This window comes from Poromitra crassiceps (genome assembly GCF_964638095.1).
Source record: "Poromitra crassiceps genome assembly, chromosome: 5".
Lineage (NCBI taxonomy): Eukaryota > Metazoa > Chordata > Actinopteri > Beryciformes > Melamphaidae > Poromitra > Poromitra crassiceps.
This window is the reverse complement of record NC_139642.1, coordinates 47,279,887-47,299,594: the sequence shown is the minus strand read 5'-3', so window position 1 is coordinate 47,299,594 and position 19,708 is coordinate 47,279,887. Positions and strand designations below refer to the sequence as shown.

General features: G+C 40.8%; 1 protein-coding gene across 1 annotated transcript; it reads right to left on the bottom strand.

Annotated features, from left to right (window-relative positions):
• Positions 1-4,125: 4,125 nt before the first annotated feature.
• LOC310776533 (zona pellucida-like domain-containing protein 1) lies at positions 4,126-6,779 on the bottom strand (the record flags this gene model as incomplete). Its single annotated transcript, XM_083636714.1, has 8 exons — positions 4,126-4,153; positions 4,662-4,756; positions 5,208-5,379; positions 5,517-5,597; positions 5,698-5,795; positions 5,906-5,978; positions 6,135-6,319; positions 6,588-6,779. 8 exons carry the CDS (start codon positions 6,777-6,779, stop codon positions 4,126-4,128), a joined length of 924 nt encoding a protein of 307 aa, XP_083492840.1.
• Between the last annotated feature and the right edge of the window lie 12,929 nt (positions 6,780-19,708).

Here is a 19,708-nt window from a genome sequence, read left to right as displayed (position 1 = left end):
TACACTGGAAGTAGGGATGTCTTAAACCAGGGGTTCCCAACCTTTTTTGGCTTGTGACCCGATTCTGATGTCACAAAAATCGAGGGACCCTAGACATTTAAATTCCGGTACACCATCGATAATATCATCAGTGACATCGTCAGTGATGTCACATGTAACAGTATGCTTCTTTTTCCCTCAGAATTCTGACTTTAATCTGAGAATTCTGACATTAATCTGAGAATTCTGACTTTAATCTAAAAATTCTGACTTGATTTTCAGATTTCTGACTTTATTCTCAGAATCCTGATTTAAAGTTATAATCTCAAACATTTTCATCTAAAAATAATAATAATTAAACTCACTATCTATCTAGTCTCGCTGGCCAGCCTCCTCTCCCTTCCGTCCAAGGAGTCTGGCGCCGCAGGTCTCCATAACTGGGATAAACCCTCCCCTGCTCTACTCTGCTCTCCCATTGGAGCGACTGTTTCAGTGGCAGCTGGATGTCCGCTCCCGGCTTATTACAAACTCTGTCATTGGCTCCGACCATGTCAATCAGAGCGGCTTCCGCTCCCTCCTCCCTGTGTGTCGCTGTAAATAGTGCCCTGCCGCCTCAGTGAAAACAACAACGCTAACTAGCTAGCAAGATAACGGCAGAAACCTACACGCTAGCTCGTTGCTACACTGAAAACGGCAAACTGGATTGTTGGAAACTATTTTCCAAGGGCACTGCCGCTAAGCGCAGCCCATCACAATCCCACTATGGAGACCTGCGGCGCCAGATTCCTCGAACGGAAGGGAGAGGAGGCTGGCCAGCGAGACTACTATCTATCTGATAGTGAACCCATTGACCATTTGGATCTCACCTGCAATTACCACTCATCGCCATAGTTGTCACCCAAGAGAACAAAACTGAAAAGAGAGTGTCACTTTCACTTTAAACTCAAAACAAAAAAATTTAAAAAATCGCAAGTGACCCTAATAATCTTAGCTAGTTTTAAATTGTGTGTGGTGTAAAAAATAAACATATATATTTGTTTAATTCCAGGCGGCCCTATTTGAATTTCCTGGCGACCCTTAGAGTTGCGACCCTAAGGTTAAGAACCACTGTCTTAAACGCTTTGCATTGTTAAACACAGGGATCATTTCTCATTGGGTGTTCTCAAATTCACACTCACAGTCTGAGAGTCACAGTTACAATGTTTTGGCTGACTTTGCATTAACATGCCCTTTGACTAAACAATACCATGGTGTACCATGACGGGAAAAGTGGTTGTCATTGCACTGGACCTTTAAGAAACAGTTGTAAAAATCTCTTTTAATTACCACAGCACAGGCCTATTAGCAAATATTATGTCACTCAAACTGTCATTACACGTTTGTATTTACTGTACCTCTGTACTGAAAACTTTGCTTCTCTAATTAACATGATCACTCTTATTGTTTTGACAGTATTTATATGGAATGAGCATTTCACAGCATATTTGACATATGACATTTCTAATTTCCATATATATAGTAACTGGAATTAAAGAAGTGAAATGCTGAACAACTTTCACAATTTTACTTTTTTTGTCCTCTTGGAGAATTAGAATTAGGTTAATAGGCTGACTTTTGACTTGAATGTTGCCGGCGCTGCTTCACATCCCCAGCCTATAGCTGGGAAAATGTGTGAGGGAATGAAGGAGTAATGCTGATGGTGTTGCTGAAAAAGATGGGTGCACACTGCTCAGTCCCTGGATAAATAAAGCCTTATATAAAACTGAGATTTAGATAGAATAGGTTAGGTTCATTTGTGGTACCTCTGAGGGTGCATGACATGTGCTGCCTGCCTGTAGTGTGTGTGTATGTTACAGGCTTATCAGCGTGCAGCTGCACCAACACAGCTGCCCCTCATCACAGGTGACTGTTCGCTGTGTGCCAGGTTTGGAGGAAGGAAGCACTTTTTGCTCCTATTTACTGTCTCCATCTGGTGGAGAGATACACATATAGAGTGGACTGTATTTCGCAGGAGGTTGTGACTTCCATGAAGTGGTGGGGGATTCTTATGTGATCTTCCAATAACCAGCGGCCAATTAATCTGCGGTAGGCCTAGCTCAGAGAGTTGGCATGCAGCTTCTCCTCTCTTCTCCCCAGAGGGTTTTTCATAGTCCAAGTCCGCTCACTTGTGTGCTCCTCCACTCTGGAGCTCTCCATGGTGCTGAACCTGTGTTGAGTAATTTCGGTCACTAATTAGAAATGTTTTGCCTATTTAGTCAGCCCTAATTACCTAATTCAAAAGTCCGGCTCCGTTAGGTCACCCACAGGGGTGCTTTACACTTTACAGAATACGATTTATGCTCACTCACTCACTCACTCACTCTCTCTCTCTCTCTCTCTCTCTCTCTCACACACACACACACACACACACACACACACTCGTTAGCCTATCAGCAACAAATGCAGAGGCTTTGGAGATGTCCTCATGTTCTTTCCTCTTCTTATTCCCTAAATAGTCCACCGCCACTTTTTCTTCTGTATTTGAAAGATCTGTCATCTTCACCAATTCTACGCTGATCATATGAAGTAGTAGAGTCACTAGGACAAACTCTCAGTCAAACACAATCTTCTACATGAGAATTACCCACCTAAAGTAAGTACTCAAAATATTTCATTCAAAAAATAATCAAATTGATTACTATAGCTGGTTTTAGGCATTTGTATGTTGTAACCATAGACTAAAAATAGGTTGTAACATGTTCAAATCATGTTCACATATCAGGTAACTGATTACATGTAATCAGGTTACTGTAATCAGGGTACAAAACAGGTAACTGTAATCCCTTACAGTTACAGAAAAAAGATGTCATCAAGATTACATTTACATTTAGTAAAAATTGGGATTACTAGTAGGATTATAATTTAAAATACATGTATTGCATCTATTTATTGTATTTTGAGTATTAATCCAAGTAGCTCTGCACTGTAAATATTAACTCTCCTTATTGTCTAGCTACTTTATGTTTGATATCATATGGATAAAAAACAACTAAAACCTGGGAGTAAAAACACTTGACAAAACAGACTTGGCTCTTAAAAAGGACCAGTGCAACCAGGTATCAGTGCACTGCACTGTAATCCAAAAATTAAAATATTATTATTGTTTTTGTATTATAATAAATGAGAAACAGGCGACACTAGATAGGTTGGCTGAAAGCTTGCTGTAACCAACACATAAGGTCTGAAATGAGGATTACAGAGCTATTTTTGGAAAAAATGTCCTGAGAAGCATGCCCCTGGACTCCAGTAGTTAAATGCAGGAAATGTGTTCAAAAGTAATCCAAAAGTAACGGAAAGTAATCAGCTACATTACTTTTATATTGTGATACTTGGATTACGTTACTGATTACAATTTTTAACAGGTAACTAGTAATTGTATCAGATTACATTTTAAAGTAACCTTCCCACTCCTGGATTTGAGAATGCAGTAAAACTGTTAGACTTGGGAGTTTCTTTCTTTCTTTCTTGGGATAACATTGACAAAATAATAGCATTTTTTAAATACAGTACATTTTGCACACAGGAAATTCTTCAGTCACTTTTTTATCATTTTTAATTGGATACATCTTACAAGTATACATAATTGTCGATTACAAAATACAATCATTCATTAAATACTTTATGATTCTGACAGGGTGAACAAAACACATTTTTACACAATTTAATTATAATACAAGATTTATGCACAGTTTCTGTACCCTCAACTCCACATTAATAATCTATGCATCGTGTCGATAATGATTACCGTACTTCACTGCAAGCCTAGATAACTGCCTACCGCCTTTTTGCCATGCTATGTTTGTGAAACCGGTGATGTTCAGCTAAATATGTTGTTTTCTACAGTATTGCGGACCTGCCCATTGTTTCTTATGACTTATATTCCTATCATTATACCATTGTGTGTGCACATACTTTTAGATGATACAGTATCACACTGGGATTTGGAGAGAGAGAGAGAGAGAGAGATGAATCCAGTCTCAGTCAGAGGATGTTTGTAGCTATTGCATGATCTTTCTCTTCCTGATATATAGCGCAAGGAAGATAGCAATGCAAACAAAGACAGCAGTTAGGAATGTAAGGCCACCAATTACACCCTTCAGAGTCCTGTCAGATTGCTTGGACTCGGATTCTGCGGCTGGATGGGCAGAGAGGAAGAGACACATTAAGACATTGGAGAATATTGTGGTACTTTATTACATTGCATATTTCTTTTAACTTCATTAGCCAACATCAAAGGGGGGAATAAAATCAGCTGATTCCTACCATGATTAGCTCCCACAACTGGATGTCCTTCTGCAAATTTTAACGGGTCAGAATTAATGGAGTCAAGGATCAAGGATCAAGGAAACTTTATTGTCATATGCAGCAAGCTACAATGAAATTTAAAAGCCTCGGCCCATGACTTTGCTGTACAGTAGAAAAAAATAGAATACAGAAATAAACATGATAAAAGGTTAAAAAAAAGTTAAAGGGTTAAAAAAAAGTTAGAACCACATGAAAGACAGTTAAAGTGCATTTAAGGGACATTTAAGTTGTAGTGCAAACTGTGCTTGTCCATAAAGTGCAATGTCTTTATATGTAGTTGCTTTGTTGTTGTTGTTGTTGTTGTTGTGGTGGATACAACTGATTGATTAAAGACATACCATTGGTCTTCTGCTTGGACACTGAGATGGGAGGAGAGGTGACTGTCGCCATTGGTGTATCGCTTGACTGTGACTGCACTTCTCTCTTCCTCCGGCTGGTTGGACAGTTCTGTTCAAATAAGGAGATTAGAGGAAAAATCTGTCTCGGTATCTATCTCAATCTAAATGATGCACCTCAGGGAAAACAGTGAATATGTCTTGCTAAAACAAAGTGTGTAATTCGCGATTTACATGCCTTTACCATTTTGCCTAGAGACACTTTACTGATCTGCTCAGTTATTGTTTATGACTGCTCAAACAGACCTGTGAAACGTCTCTATTAAGGAAGAGAACACTCATAGCCAAACTTTGGTCTTTGAAATTTTCCAACATGAAATATAGACAACATTGAGTAAAATCAAGCAGATCAGAAAAGCATGTATTCCACATGGTGAAGTCATCTATGAAATACTGTACAGTTTTGTGGATAAAACGTGACATGTAAACAGGTGGTTGGAACACAGGGTACTGTAGCTTCGAGAGTGTGAAGTGATATTTGTGACTCACAGGCTTTAAAGATTCACATTTGGCAACCTGGCAGAGTCTGGTGACACAGTGCAGGTAGAACGTGGAAATTGACTGGTTTTTGTGTTCAACGAATCTAAAGGCCTCAAAGGAGAAGTGTGCGTTCTGAGCGTCCCCATTTAGCTCCATATGAGTCTGTCCGTCTTTGTTACACCTTTGGATGGAAAGGCCACCAGTTATGGGATTGCAAGTTGGGAGTATACAGTAGAAGTATACAGAGTTGGCTTGGAAGTGAGTTCCATTGTACAATTTATTATGGCTATAGGTTAATTGCATATGACGGTGGCTTACCCGACAAAAAGGTCGTAGAAGGTGCTATTTGAGGGATTAGGGCTTGTTGATGCATAGCACCTGTCAAGCAGCACATTGAACCTGGGAGGAGAGACAGATGGATTTTAACAATGTTTTACTGCATATTTTCAGATATATTCACTCGTGATATGAAGTGTAGTGCTTTCACTTCCATCAGTACCTGTCTGTTAGATTGGTAGCTTTAATTGCCACATAAATCCTGGTCTTCAGGTTGAGTCCTGCTGATGGCACTATAAGTGTGTTAAGGTAACTTCCATCCTGTCCCACAGAAAAGTAAGAGCGCCATTAAGTTGACATGAAACAATTTTGCCTCGTTATGAATATTCTGTGTGCAACATGTTGAATCCAAAAGCTAGAGCAGGCCTTACTTCGTAGAGGTGCATACTCAGTGTGCTGATGAAAGTGCCGTTATTGTCTCTTATGGCGAGATTCACACCCGATCTGTATTGAATAAAAAGGAGTTCATGTTACAGTAGGCTATGTTTTTATATATTCTTTCCCACTCATTCCACATGGATGACTCACGAGTGAATGCGATGGTGCTGATTACTTTGTGTTGTGTTGTGTTGTGTTGTGTGAGTCTGGTGGCATACTCACACGCCCAGCTCAGTGTTGTTAATCAGATATTGCATTGGGTAACGACAGGAGAACATGTACAGGATCTGCTCGCGGTAGGTGATAGTACCCGCGCTGGGGTCTGACGAGCTGATGATTCCAGAGATGTTAACGAATTGGACACTTGAGAAGTCGGAAAACGGCCCAGTCCCCCTTTCGTTGGTTATCTGTTAAAAGGAATATAATAAGCTAATCTGAATTCACATTTATGACAGTCAAAGTCCCAATACTTGATTTTTATATACATACTTATACACTATTCCATTCTTTAATGCTGTACCAAAAGCAAATTCCACTGGCCCTGGTGTCACTAAATATTCTATTTAATTCTATTCTATGCTTCAATTCTTGGAAACTGTAAAGTTCCTGCCAATCAATTTGGGAAATAGAAGCAGTTTGAGTTTAATATGAAATGTTATAAATGATGAAGAATACCTTAATGGAGTTACCACAGACATCCAGAGCGTTTACATTGATAGAAAAATTGAACTTTAAGACAGGTATGTCAGCGGTATAGTCAGGAGTCCCGAAACACTCTTGCTTGTTGAACTTTCCATTCAGGGCCATCAGGGTTTCATTGTATTGAGCATTGTAAACTGGGCAAATATAGATGCTCATCTCCATCATGTCAGTGCCACAAATCACACTTATGTCACTGTTTTCTAGGTGGGATGAAAAGGTAGATTATAATACAGCCACAGTGGAAGTATACAAATAACAATACTAAGGAATAGAAATGAAATATCATCATCTGCTGTTCTAGACAGTCTTCAACTCTAATTGTGTAAATATATACCTATAGTCTCAGAAAATGCTACCAACCTGGAGGTCTGTTGGTTTCGCTTGTGATGCAAGCAGCTGGAATCTGTGCCTGTCCCTCACACCTCAGAATTAGGCCAAGATGGCACACAAGGATGGCCAGCCTCATTGTTCTGGACCAGCAAGAAGAAACAAAACATTGAGGTGAATGCCTTGGTTCCCCCCAAGGCATTCACTCCTTTCATGAGGAGGGAATCTCAAGGAAAACTTTGGCCACATATTGGACTTTGCAATTCAGTGATCGACCTACATGGGGACAAAGCCCATAGAGAATTCCAACAATAGAGTCACTCAGGCCCATTATGTAACATAAGCAGTCACGTTTTGGATTTACCATGGCAAAAAAGACAGCAAGACTAGACTCTATGAAAATGAAATATACATAATTTTATTCAGACAATTCTGTACCTTTGCTAAAACGCTTAGAAATCACAGACATCGTTGATTTTCTTTTTTTTTTCCTTCTTTTTTTGGTGAAAAATCCTCAAAGACATACTGTAATTGATGGCAAACTGACTTACCGGTAGTTGCTCTTAGAAACTATTATTTTTTCAACACATCCTACATTTTGCAAATCTAAATTAGTTGATCAGTTATATTGGTTAGTTAGATATATTGGCACCAATGATCAGATTAGCCCCCCCCCCCCAAAGTAAAATCTGAGTTTGGACAAACTGCTACAGCTGACCTTGGCTAGTAATGAATCCAGAATCAAACTAATTATTATGTTTTATCAGCATTTTCCTCCATTGTGGATGGAAGGCAGACACTAAAGATACTTCTGTTAATTGAAATATTTCCATTCAAGTGAATATGTTCTACATCATATAAATAGATGCTGAAAAAAATATTATGAATAAATATAAATTTAAACATCTATATTAATATTACATGGGCGAAAAGATGCCAGAGTAATTCAGTAGACTCACCTGAAAGTCTTCATTTTGTGCCTTGCTTTGTGTTACCAGATCTCTCCATTTATACCTATCCTCAGAGGACCAAAGGGGCGTGAGAGGAACATCCTCTGTAACATGAGCTAAGGATGTAACCGTCATTTTTCGGAATTTCTACATTTGTTTTCTGAATTGTTTATTAAAATCATTGTTTACACAGCTCAATCATTTCCAGCAGGAAGTGAGGGGGAGAGAGTTGGGCGTCTGAGAGCTTTTTCAGATTTTCCTTTCTTGGCCAATTCCCCCTGCTGTCCCAGTCGTTCCTCTGATTCATGTGCAGTCGCCAGCCGCTTCTTTTCACCTGACAGTGTGGAGTTTCACCAGCAGAACTAGCAGGACGCTATTCCCCCCCCCCCCCCCTCCCCATGAACAGGTGTCCCGATCAACCAGAGGCACTAGTGCAGGCGACCAGGACACATACCCGGCTTCCCACCCACAGACACGGCCAATTGTAGGAATGTTTGACCAAGCCGTGAATTGAACCCGGGTCTCCGTGGGCGGTGGTATGTGAGTTCTTTTACCTCTACAAAAGACCCCCCCACCACCCCCGCATAAATGTTCTTCAGTCTACGATACGTGTTTAGGTTGCTTCGCTTTTGAGTCGACTGAGCTGTCTGGGTCCTGGAGAGCTGGGCTGAGAGGAAGGCTTTCCTGCTTGCACAGACGACCACACCACCCAGGGCAAATACAAGCACTGGAATAGAGGTATGTGCCCTACCCTCACTGATAAGTCAAGGCTATGTCACTCAAACAAGCATGGTTGTTAAATTGTCCGGCTAACCAGCTGTGGCCTTTGAGATCTAGACAAACGACACTGAGTTAAACCATAAGGTAAGTAGTCTCTTAGAACAGACGAGTTGGCTTCCGCAATTTTCAAATGCTTCCGCCATACCGTCTGTACTAAGTGGGGGAGAATCATGCACCAACCGGAATGGGAAGCAGAAAGGCGGGTATTCCGCTCATTAGTCCAATCAGATTTTTTTTCGTGGACACACGTGCCGTGATTGGTCGGATTCCGTCGAACTTCCTTCCAGTCTGAAGGTTTTTTTCCCAACTTCCTTGTGCATGTTCTGGGGGTGTAACGTACAGACTGTATAGCTGCATTCGCCGGATGTAGATGAGACAGTCTGTTTTAAGAGACTATAAGGTAAGTAACCAAGCTGGGGCACCATGATGCCCAACAAACATTGGCTATACAAAGCAATAGATTTATCTTTAAAACTTCTGTCAGTACATTACCCATCTTTACAAGGCAACTATAGAATTCTAGAACACTTCCCAAAACGATCGATGCCCTCTTGTCGTCGCCTACTTGTTTGAGCTTGGTGGTAGTACTATTAATTGCTAGCCTGGTTAAAACCATCCGGATCCATGAACCGAAACAGAATGTGAGTTCACGTGACCAGATGGTTTACCAGGCTAATTAACTACCATGCTAGATGTCTGCAGCATGGTTGTATTAATAATGTAATATCTTAATGATCCATGTAGAGAATATGTATTTTAGCTGTGGCTAAAGGACGAGCAGTGGCTTCGTCCTTGCTGAGCGGCCTTTCAGGTTATGACTGAAATGTCATTCCCACCACCATCATTACCACTACCTACATACATTTGGAAATTTGGCAGGCAAATTCCATTTTAAAAACTCCATAAAGTGATGTGTACAACCATATACAGATGATGATTCCTGCCAAAATGACAATAAAGCTTATAGGTAGATAATTTAAGGTTTTTTCTCTCCTCCCCCACATTCCCCTGTTCCCTCCCCACCTCCTCCCTTTCCCTGCTCTCTCCTCCCTTTCCCTGCTCTCTCCTCCCCCACATTCCGTCGCCCTTTCTCCCTTTCTTTCTATCTCTCTCTATCATATGATTGTTCAGTCATGTTGTTATTATTACTACTGTAATTGTTATTGTTGTGTCAGCTAGATTTAGCTAGACATATTCTCTGTGAAGTCCTCTGAGATATGCTTGTGAATTAGTCAAATAAACTTGACTTGACTTGACTTTGAGATTTTATTTTTCTGAAATTGAAGTACCCCAAAGTCCCTGAAATCAAATAATCACCCATTAAAATAATAATAATAATAATAATAATAATAATAGCAATAATAACAACAACAACAACAACAACAACAACAACAACAACAACAACAACAACAACAACTATTATTATTATTATTATTATTATTATTATTATTACCTTTATCATTATTATACATTAAATGTGTGGAGTGGTTATGAGTTTTAATGACTTCAACCTAATTCACTAAACTTCTGGCCGTACTGAAGAGCTACTGGATGTGGTATCTTCCGGGTTCATAAGAAATTTCATCTTAAATTTAGTTTCAGTGTACCAGAATCAACGATCTGATAACACCTGGAGATTTTCGGAGGTGATAAAAGTATCGTTATTGTTCTTTGGAGTGCAGCTATTGTAACAGAACTAACAGATCAGTTTTTGTTATTGCCTCAGGCAATAAATTGAATATACAAACTTTCTCTGCAGTTCTCTTACAGTCAATGAATAAAAGACACGCCTATCATAGAGAAACCCTGGGTCTTTTGTGCGCCATCACAACATGAAAGGGACTTCTAAATTTCCTGTCCCCAAGGACAGCACTACAATGCACCATGTGGGTTCAGCCTAAAAAAGATGCATGTTAGATTACTGTAGACGTATCCAATGTCAATGTCAATGTTAATCTGCCCTTTGTTGTCCACACAACTATTTGTCTGCAAGGCGTGCCATTGGTGTTACGTGGACACTCAATAACTTACCAGGGGCACATTTTTCCAGGACTTGGACCCAAACTGCGTAAATTTAGTTACACCTTGGGAAAAATACTAGTAGTCTCCGTGTCGGGTAGAGGCCTGTGGCACATTCAGGTCAGGGCACATCTTTAGAAACAGATCAAAATGAAAATGGAGCCAGTAAGTGAACTCACATTTTAGTCTTAAAAACCATACAGTGTAGTAAGCCTACACGCTGGTGTGGTACTGTAGTGACAGTATAAGTAGGCCTACACACTGGTGTGGTACTGTAGTACTCAAATCCTAATTTAGATGACTTGTGGCTCGACTCAGGCTTGAATGTTGATGACTCAGACTTGGACTTGAACTTGGGAAAATTGAACTTTCCATAGGCTGCACATATTTTCAGTGTTCGTTAGTGTACCTGAAAATACCAGTACCTGAAAATGTGGTTGGTTAACAATATATCTCATATGTGTAGAGTAGACATACTATGAAAATGTACCTTACAACTCATCCACATCACAGGATGATGTAAGCAGTGTCAGTGCAGCTGGGAGTGAAAACACTAACAGTAACAGTGAAAAGTGATACCACTGTAATATGAGCTTTGCTTACATTGAAGCCTTTTTGAGCCATTAAATGGCTCGGAAAGTAGTGCCAAATATAAAAATACAATCAAGAAAAGACTGTTCCAACATAGGTTTTCTTGAACCCAAAGTGGCACTGCTTATAATCAGGACTCAATGACTGAGGACTCGACTTGAACTCGAGGACACATTGAGGACTTGGGACTCAAGGTCTAGCACACAGTGTTGGCACAAGGCGTGGCCTGTAGTAAAACCCTGCCTATTCTCGGACCACTTACAAAAAATTGTAGGCCACAGAGGGTTACAGTAATCTGTTGTAATTTCATTTTCTGAAATTAAATGTTAGTAAAACGAAGAACAAGGTCATTGAGTTCGGAGTAGGTTCAAACGCAACTCCTCCCACGATACTTAAAAGATCAGAAGACTGGAATGTGGACAGGGATCGGTAGATGAGAAATCAAACTTTGATCCGATTCCGAGTCCATTTACAAAAAGAGGTCACGGAAGATTGTACTTCCTATCTTTTTGACATAGCTAATGATACCGGTCATTCATTGAATCATTAAACTTCCCTATTAATAACTTCACTCAAATCGTACTTCCCTATGATTGGCTGTTAGATGAGCAACAGAGCCATCTGACTGATATCTGTATGGGCCAGCGATTCATGAGGCTGGGGCTATTTGCTAATTATTTACTGTATAGGTTCTGTGCTGTTTTTATTTTCTGCTGCAAGAGGAATTTGCCTAGAACAGAGAACTGAAATGAAAAAAACTGAACTGAGAACTATATAGAAAAAGGTTTGGCACAAATCCACAATGTAAAATGATCACAATATAGACAAGGCCTTTAATGATGTGTGTAGAGCTGCACGTGACTACATGTGATCTAGGCTACTATAGACACAAAAAGAAAGATCCACGCAAAGATAGAGGCGATCTATCTTTGTTCGATTGCAGTAAATGCTCCGCTTATTCTCAGGGACTTTCCATATGTCCCATACACTCACAGGGGTGTGATTGTTTTTCTGCTGACTGAGCTATACTTTATATACATTTATCCCTCCCACTTTGCAACAATGCAGTCACTGTACAATAAGCTCACATGTGTCAGTGTGAGAGACTCATGGAGACGCGAGTAAGAACACAATAGACTTCATATATTCCCAAAGGGAACAAAGGCTATGGATGTTTACCCTCATACAAGAATGGCAGTCATCTTTTTGTCGCGGGACAATAGAAGTAGTTACCGTGTCTCTGTAGGCGAGTGATACTCAAAGTCTGGGCCAGAGGCCATGTGCAAACACTGAGTGACTCTTGGAAACACTCCAGTATAAAATGTTATTCCTTAACAGGCTCAATTATATCTTCTTAATATCACACAATGGCCATGGTGAATAGTCAATTGTCCGGGAGGTGTCCATTATTTGTATCAAACCACACACTTTTGTCGTTTCTTTGCCAAATTAACAATCGAGCAAGGTGTCATTTTAGTCATAGCCCAACTTGAGTTGAGTATCCACAAGTTGGCTATCAAGTACTCCTAATAAGTAATGATGTTCAGCCTGCCATTACATATTTGATCTTTTTGTATATGCAGTGTGACAAAGTGGGTGAGAACACACCATTTGTCTTTATTTTTACCGATCACTCACATTGCTTTAACCATGCTTGTTAACTCTTTGTTTTAGCCATAGCTCCATCATTCTCCCAGGCTTGTTTGTATTTTGCATTGTTTGGTTACAGTTTACCAGTGGTGTATGAAGTACTTGAAAGCCATACTTTTTTATATATATTTTATTTTCATATTTTAAATTTGTATAGAACACAAAGACAAAACAGACAAACGGGCTCAGACACAGGGGAAAGAAAAGAAAAAGAAAAAATATATTCAACATTACAAAGTGGTGCCGCCAGCCACCTAAGGTGCCCATGTTCTTGTAAACGATATACCTGGGATCTCACTCAAGGGATCTGTGGGAAGCCAGCCGGGTGAGTCACCCGTCACCCCTAGCCTCGTTGAGGTAGACTAAAAACGGGTCCCAGATAGTTATAAATTTTCAAAATTCATTGGTTCTCAGGAATCTAAGTCTCTCCATGCGTATAACAGAGGTCATGTCCGTCAACCACAATTGGAAAGAGGGTGGAGAGGGAGATTTCCATTCCTTCAGAATTTGTTTTTTGGCAACAGTTGTCCCCAGTGTGAAAGACTGTTGCACAGCTGTAGGAAAGTTCAGAGAGGACTCCGAGCAGCCGAATATGGCGAGTTCTGCCTCTGGCTGAAGGGTTATGTTGTAGGCCTTAAGAGTACCAGTCAAATATTCTGACCCAGAATCCCGTCAGTGAAGGGCAGAACCAAGGCATGAGACAGTGTGCCCTCCGACACTTGACATCTTTCTCACAGTGGTGAGATAGGATAGATCTTGTGTAATTTCTGCTTAAGAGTAGTGGAGACAGTGAGCGACTTTAAATTGAATCAGCATGTCTGCTATTAACTGAGCAGAGTTGTACAACCGACAGGCTCTTTTCCCATATAATGTCAGATAATTCAGTACCAAGTTCTTCCTGCCATGCCTCTCTAATCCTCTCAGTAGAGGCCATGGTACAGTCATTAAATAGACACACACATCTGTGTCTATTTGAGGTGCCTGGAGTGAGGAGGGCTCAGCAAAACATCAAAAAGAGCATGTTCATTTGGGAGCGCTTCAAAGGCCTGAATCTTGGATCGAACATAGTTTTGAAAGCCATACTTGAGTAAAAGTACAGATATCTTCCCAGAAAAAAACTTGGTAAAAGTCAAAGTCACTTATTGGAAAGTCTTAAAGTAGCTGATATTTTCCGTATTTAAGTACCAAAAGTAATTTTCTGATATTAAATGTACTTACGTATTGAAAGTAAAGGTACAAGTAAATGCTGTTAAAAAGAAGCAAGCAAAAGACATGCCTGGGCTTGAGTGGAAGTCTTCTTCTTGAGTCTTATAGAGGTTGGCAAACAACGTTATGTTGCATTACAGCCCCCACTTATTTGAGAAATGTAGTGGAGTAAAAGTGAAAGTTGACAGAAATATAAATACTCAAATAAAGTACAGATACTGCAAAACAATACTTAAGTACTGCACTTAAGTATTAATACTTTGTTACATTACACCACTGCAGTTTACATCCCATAACCAACACCATCTGGTTAAAACAAAACACTGAGACAAGTATTGTTAAATTCAGTTAATGTTTATTGCTTCAGTTCTGCATTATAAGTTGAGAATTTCATTTCTTTGTTACTCACCATGTGGTCCAGAAGCAAAAGGAGGAAACACCCAATCACTTCCTGTATTTATACTCAGGGTGACCTCATCAGTGAGATTATTGGGTGGGACCAAGTATGGGGGGGGAGGTAATTTATGTTTGTGATCTGTTATGTAAGATTGCAAATGTCTGTTTAAGCTATGTGTGAGGGTTTACACCTGTGCTTTGAACTTTGTCATGTACCAGTTTAAGTTTCAGCAGAGGCATGGATTTACCTGCACCATTGGTTTAGCCAGATTGACTCTTGCTGATTGAGGGGTCTGGGGCTATATAACCTTGCTCTGTGGCTGTTCAGGAGATTAGACACCAGTGTGTAGATGTGTGCACATGATGGATTAAGCTGCTTCACTGTGAGCTAAGTTTTGTTCAGTTAAGCCAAGTTAACTGTTCATTTGTTTTGTCTATTTTTGTAAGTATTTTTGGTAACCTGTGTATGCTGCTTTTGTAATCAAATCACCTTTTTGTACCTGGAAAAGTTTCAGAGTCTGCCTTCTACCATCTTTTAAGCCACTCTGGCCAGGCTTCCTAACATGCAGTATAGGTTAATAAAGTTGACTTTGTCTGATCTGTGTATCTTTAATGCACACCCACACCCTTGGTCGGATTGGTCTGAAAATGTGTATGGTGGTGGGCTATGATCCGGGGAAGGTCATGGGCAGGTTGTAAAGTCTTGGAACCACCTGGAAAGTCTTCTAAACTACCTCATGCCCGCACCCACACCCAGGACAGATTGGGCTGAAAATTAGTATGTATGTGTGTTATGATGACAGCTGCAAAGTCCTGTAAACTACTTGGACACCACCATTATTTCCAGCCAAGCAAAAGGTGCAGTGGTAATGCTTTATGCCAATTTAACCCAGGCTACGCTGGGTACATTGCTAGTATCTTACTAATATAACTGGGCAGCAGTCCGCAGTGCAGCACACAATTGCTCAACTGTGCATGCGTGAAGTGTATGCCAGTCGAGGCCGTGTTTGTGAACCCGCGAGGCGGGTGAGATCTCGATGGCAAATCAGTACGGCACGGTAGAAATGAGCGCTGCCAGTTCAGCGAGGGACGCTAGAAACGAGTGCGCTCAATTTCTACTATAATAACTGGTTGGTGACCGCTATTACTGTATATAGCCTACCTTATTATTTACCTGCCTTCTCACATCCATTCAGCTAAATCATGTGAACATTCCTTTGCCTCAGCATTATAAATCATTTTCAACAGACACTTTCGTATTATTCCATGACCATGGTCTACACCAGCGCTTCCCAACCTTTTCAGACTCATGGCCCACTTGAAAATCTCAAAAATGTTTGCAGCCCACATCCGACCATAAACAGTATGGAGGACAAATAATGCCTTCTCACAGTACTTTATATTTTAACGATAAAAGGAGCTGTCCATCAGCACCACACACAAATCAGAAACTAAAAGTGAGGGGCTGTCTGCAATAGGCTAATTAATTAATAATTGATTCCAAATTAAATAACGGTATCATTCAACAATGGAGAAATGCATTCTCATACAACAAAAATCATGAACATTTTAATGTTTTGCAAATGATTTGGCGGGTTACTTGCATTACCTCTGCGTCCCACAGGTTGGGAATGGCTGGTCTACACATTGAGTATAGTTTTTGAGGGCTGTAGTCAATGTGTAATGCTTTTTTCAAGTTATTAGTATTTTTTCCTCTAATGATAATAATAATAATAATGATACACTTAATATAGCTAATTTCATTCACCAATGTATTTTCTACTATATAAACAACAGAGACCTTATACTCTGTTAATATTGTTTATATATGTTAATACTGTCTATATCTGTTAATATCTGAATCCTTTTATAATATTTTATAAGTTTGGTATGTTTCCACTCACGCAATTTTTTTTTTACAAGTTTGTTTATACTCTGTTAATACTGTATATATCTATTAATACTATCTATATCTGTCAAATCTCTGAATCTGAATCCCTTTATAATATTTTATCATCTTTTTAGACCCTTTATATTTTATTTGTTTAGGTCTTGTATATTTGTTCTTAATGGTAACGAGCACAAACCACACCAAGACAAATTCCTAGTATGTGAAAACATACCTTGGCAAATAAAATTATTCTGATTCTGAGAGACTGGACAAATACAGTAGGAAGCAGGGGGAGAAAATAGGAGACAAAATACAAATAACAGACGGTGGAAAGTTAGAGTGTGGCGTCAACATTGTTTAATCTGACCATACATTGGATTTCTCGTCAGTTCATGCTGTAGGATGACTCATTACTTACAGTAGTCACACTCCCAAGCGCATGCAACACCTGAGCAGAGGATCATAACGTGTCACCACCGCAACAAGGGAAGGCCACTTCTTTTTGTTTTTTTTGTTTTTTTTAGGTCAGATTAGGACACAACCCTTTCAAGTATAGTAAACCAATCCCAGGGCCTGTTACAAAGCTTGATCATTTGTGAGCCAGTTCTGAGTTATAAAAAGCCACCCTAACCTGAACTCTTATCAAACAAACGCATTATATAATCAATTGTCTGGCGCTACATTGTAGAGCGATTAGCTAATTATATACGGGAACCCACATTACCCATCTGAGAGGTAACTTGACTCAATTATGACTCAATTATAAGCAACACTGAAGAGGATGCAGTGAAGTAAGCATACACCGAAGTTTTCTCTCTGAAAAATGTAATTAATTTAATCTGATTGTTATTGTTAGAAAGGTTCCCTGGACCCTGTCAGGTACTATTCACGAAGGTTGTGGCTGCCAAGATGCCCAATCCAGGCTGCTGGGGTCCCCTGGCGCTACCGTGAATAGTTAAGTCGAAGAAATGGTGCGCTCAACTCTTGTCTTTAAATCCTTAGGGTGCCGGCCCAGTAGAACATGAAGGTGATGGGAGTCTATAGTCAATAGACCACGGCAGCACTCACAAGTAGATTCACACAAAGTTTATTCTGCACAGCAGCAACAAGACAGAGACAAACGTTTCAGCCGTAGGCTATCCTCAGTGTCCACCGTGTCTACCGTGAATAGTGACATCACAATATGGTGTATGACATCACAATGGATCATTAAGGATAACCGATGTCATACCTCATATGGACGAGGGAGCCATGATGTCATCAGTAATGTCACGTCTCACCCATCATTCATGGGTGCCTCTGCAGACCATCAGGAAGAGTGCCCCATAACGAACTTTGGGCCTTCGTGGTGCATCGAGGGATGCCCAAGACGGGTTCTAGGACAGAGTTATTGGGAAGGGCGAGCACAGATCGGCTGCCTTACAACCAGCCAGATCGTCCCGGCACTTCTTCCGTACAGAATGGTCCTTCGAGCCAGATATCTGGTAAAGGTAAAGGTAAAGTCCCACTGATTGTCACACAATGTGTGAAATTTGTTCTCCGCATTTGACCCATCCCCTGGGGGAGCGGTGAGCAGCAGCGTGCGCCGCGCTCGGGAATCACATGGTGATTTAACCCCCCAATTCCAACCCTCTGGGCTTACCCCCAATCGATGCAATGACAGAGGAGGTCGTCCGAATCTAAGAGATCCACTGCGCAAGGACCTTCCACCAAGCTGCAGCCTGATGGGGCAGCCGCTGCCCGATGATGACCATCACCTTCCATGGAGCAAAGTACTATGCACATTTGGGGGCAGCTGTTAAGAAGGTTTCGGTCAAGGTGTTAAAAGGGATGAGGAAGGGATGGTAGCGCAGCGGATAAAGCTGTTGCCATTTACAAACTGTTGTCTCATCCCTCTGAGGTCACCTGATCAAATCCAGCATGGAGAGGTGGCACTTCGGCATCTGAACTGACAGATGCAAGTGTTGGCACTTCGGCATCTAGATGCAAGTGACCTCACTGGGAGGTCATCACCCCCGAGTGATGATGACATGGACCTTCCTGACCGATGATGTCATCGCGATTCCCGGTGACATCAGCAATGATGTCAGATCTCCTCTGCGTTCTGTCGGAGGCGTGCGCCAGCTAACACTAACGAATCAGTGATCTTACAGATCTATGCGCATCAATGAAGTCAGATCCACTTCAGATCCACTTCCACATCATATGCCTTGTATGACCCAAGCCACCTACGACTTGAGCTCATGCAATGAGCAACGAGCCGATGATGTCACAGGGGACATCATCAATCATCATCAGATCCACTGCTTTACAACCAGCCGGATCTTCCCAACAGTCATAATGTTCCATGAGTTTGTCCACACAGCGCATCTGAATACACAAAATAAATGGTGAGAATTTTCATTAAAATATGGGTGTTTTATTTCACTTTTGTACACGTGTGTTCCCAGTCAAACATGACCAATCAAATGAATAGGTGAGACTAGAGTGTATTGAGTTTAGGCTCATCAGATGGAGACACACACACACACACACACACACACACACACACACACACACACACAAATTATGTATTTATGTCCACATGGATACAAAGTACAAAGGACATCACATTAATAATACAATCAGATGTTGGGAGTCAGTCAGTTACAGAGTGCCTAATAGAGGGTATGCATGTGATGTCACAGAGGCAGAAGTCACTGTGGGGTCACGCCCACTGAGTCACAGCAAGACTGAGCTTGAATGCAGTAATCAGCCTAGATAACAGACACCTGCTGCTCAGGGAGGAATTTGACACTCATTTTGACACTCGTTCCCGATTGAGGGGGCGTGTTCCAGTGGGTGTGCATACCCTCTATTGGCAACCACATTAATGCATAAATGATAATAACACATAGGATGATGACAATGGCAGGTTGACAGATAGTTATACTGTAAGACAAGATAACGATCAGTATCCACTTCATGGGTACAAAAAGCAACGCCTCCTCCCTATTGAGTGGCTACCAATGATAGCAGATATTGAACAATACCTTGCTAACTGCTTGGCCCTTCTTTTAGGGAGAGCAGCCATCTGAAGGCCTCTCACAACCAGCGTATGAACATGATGACCCAGGCTGCCAAACACACACACACAAACACGCACACGCACGCACGCGCGCATGCACGCGCGCGCACACACACACACACACACACACACACACACACACACACACACACACACACACACATGAGACACATACACACACACTTCACTTTCCTTCTTGGCTTACCCCATGGGAACC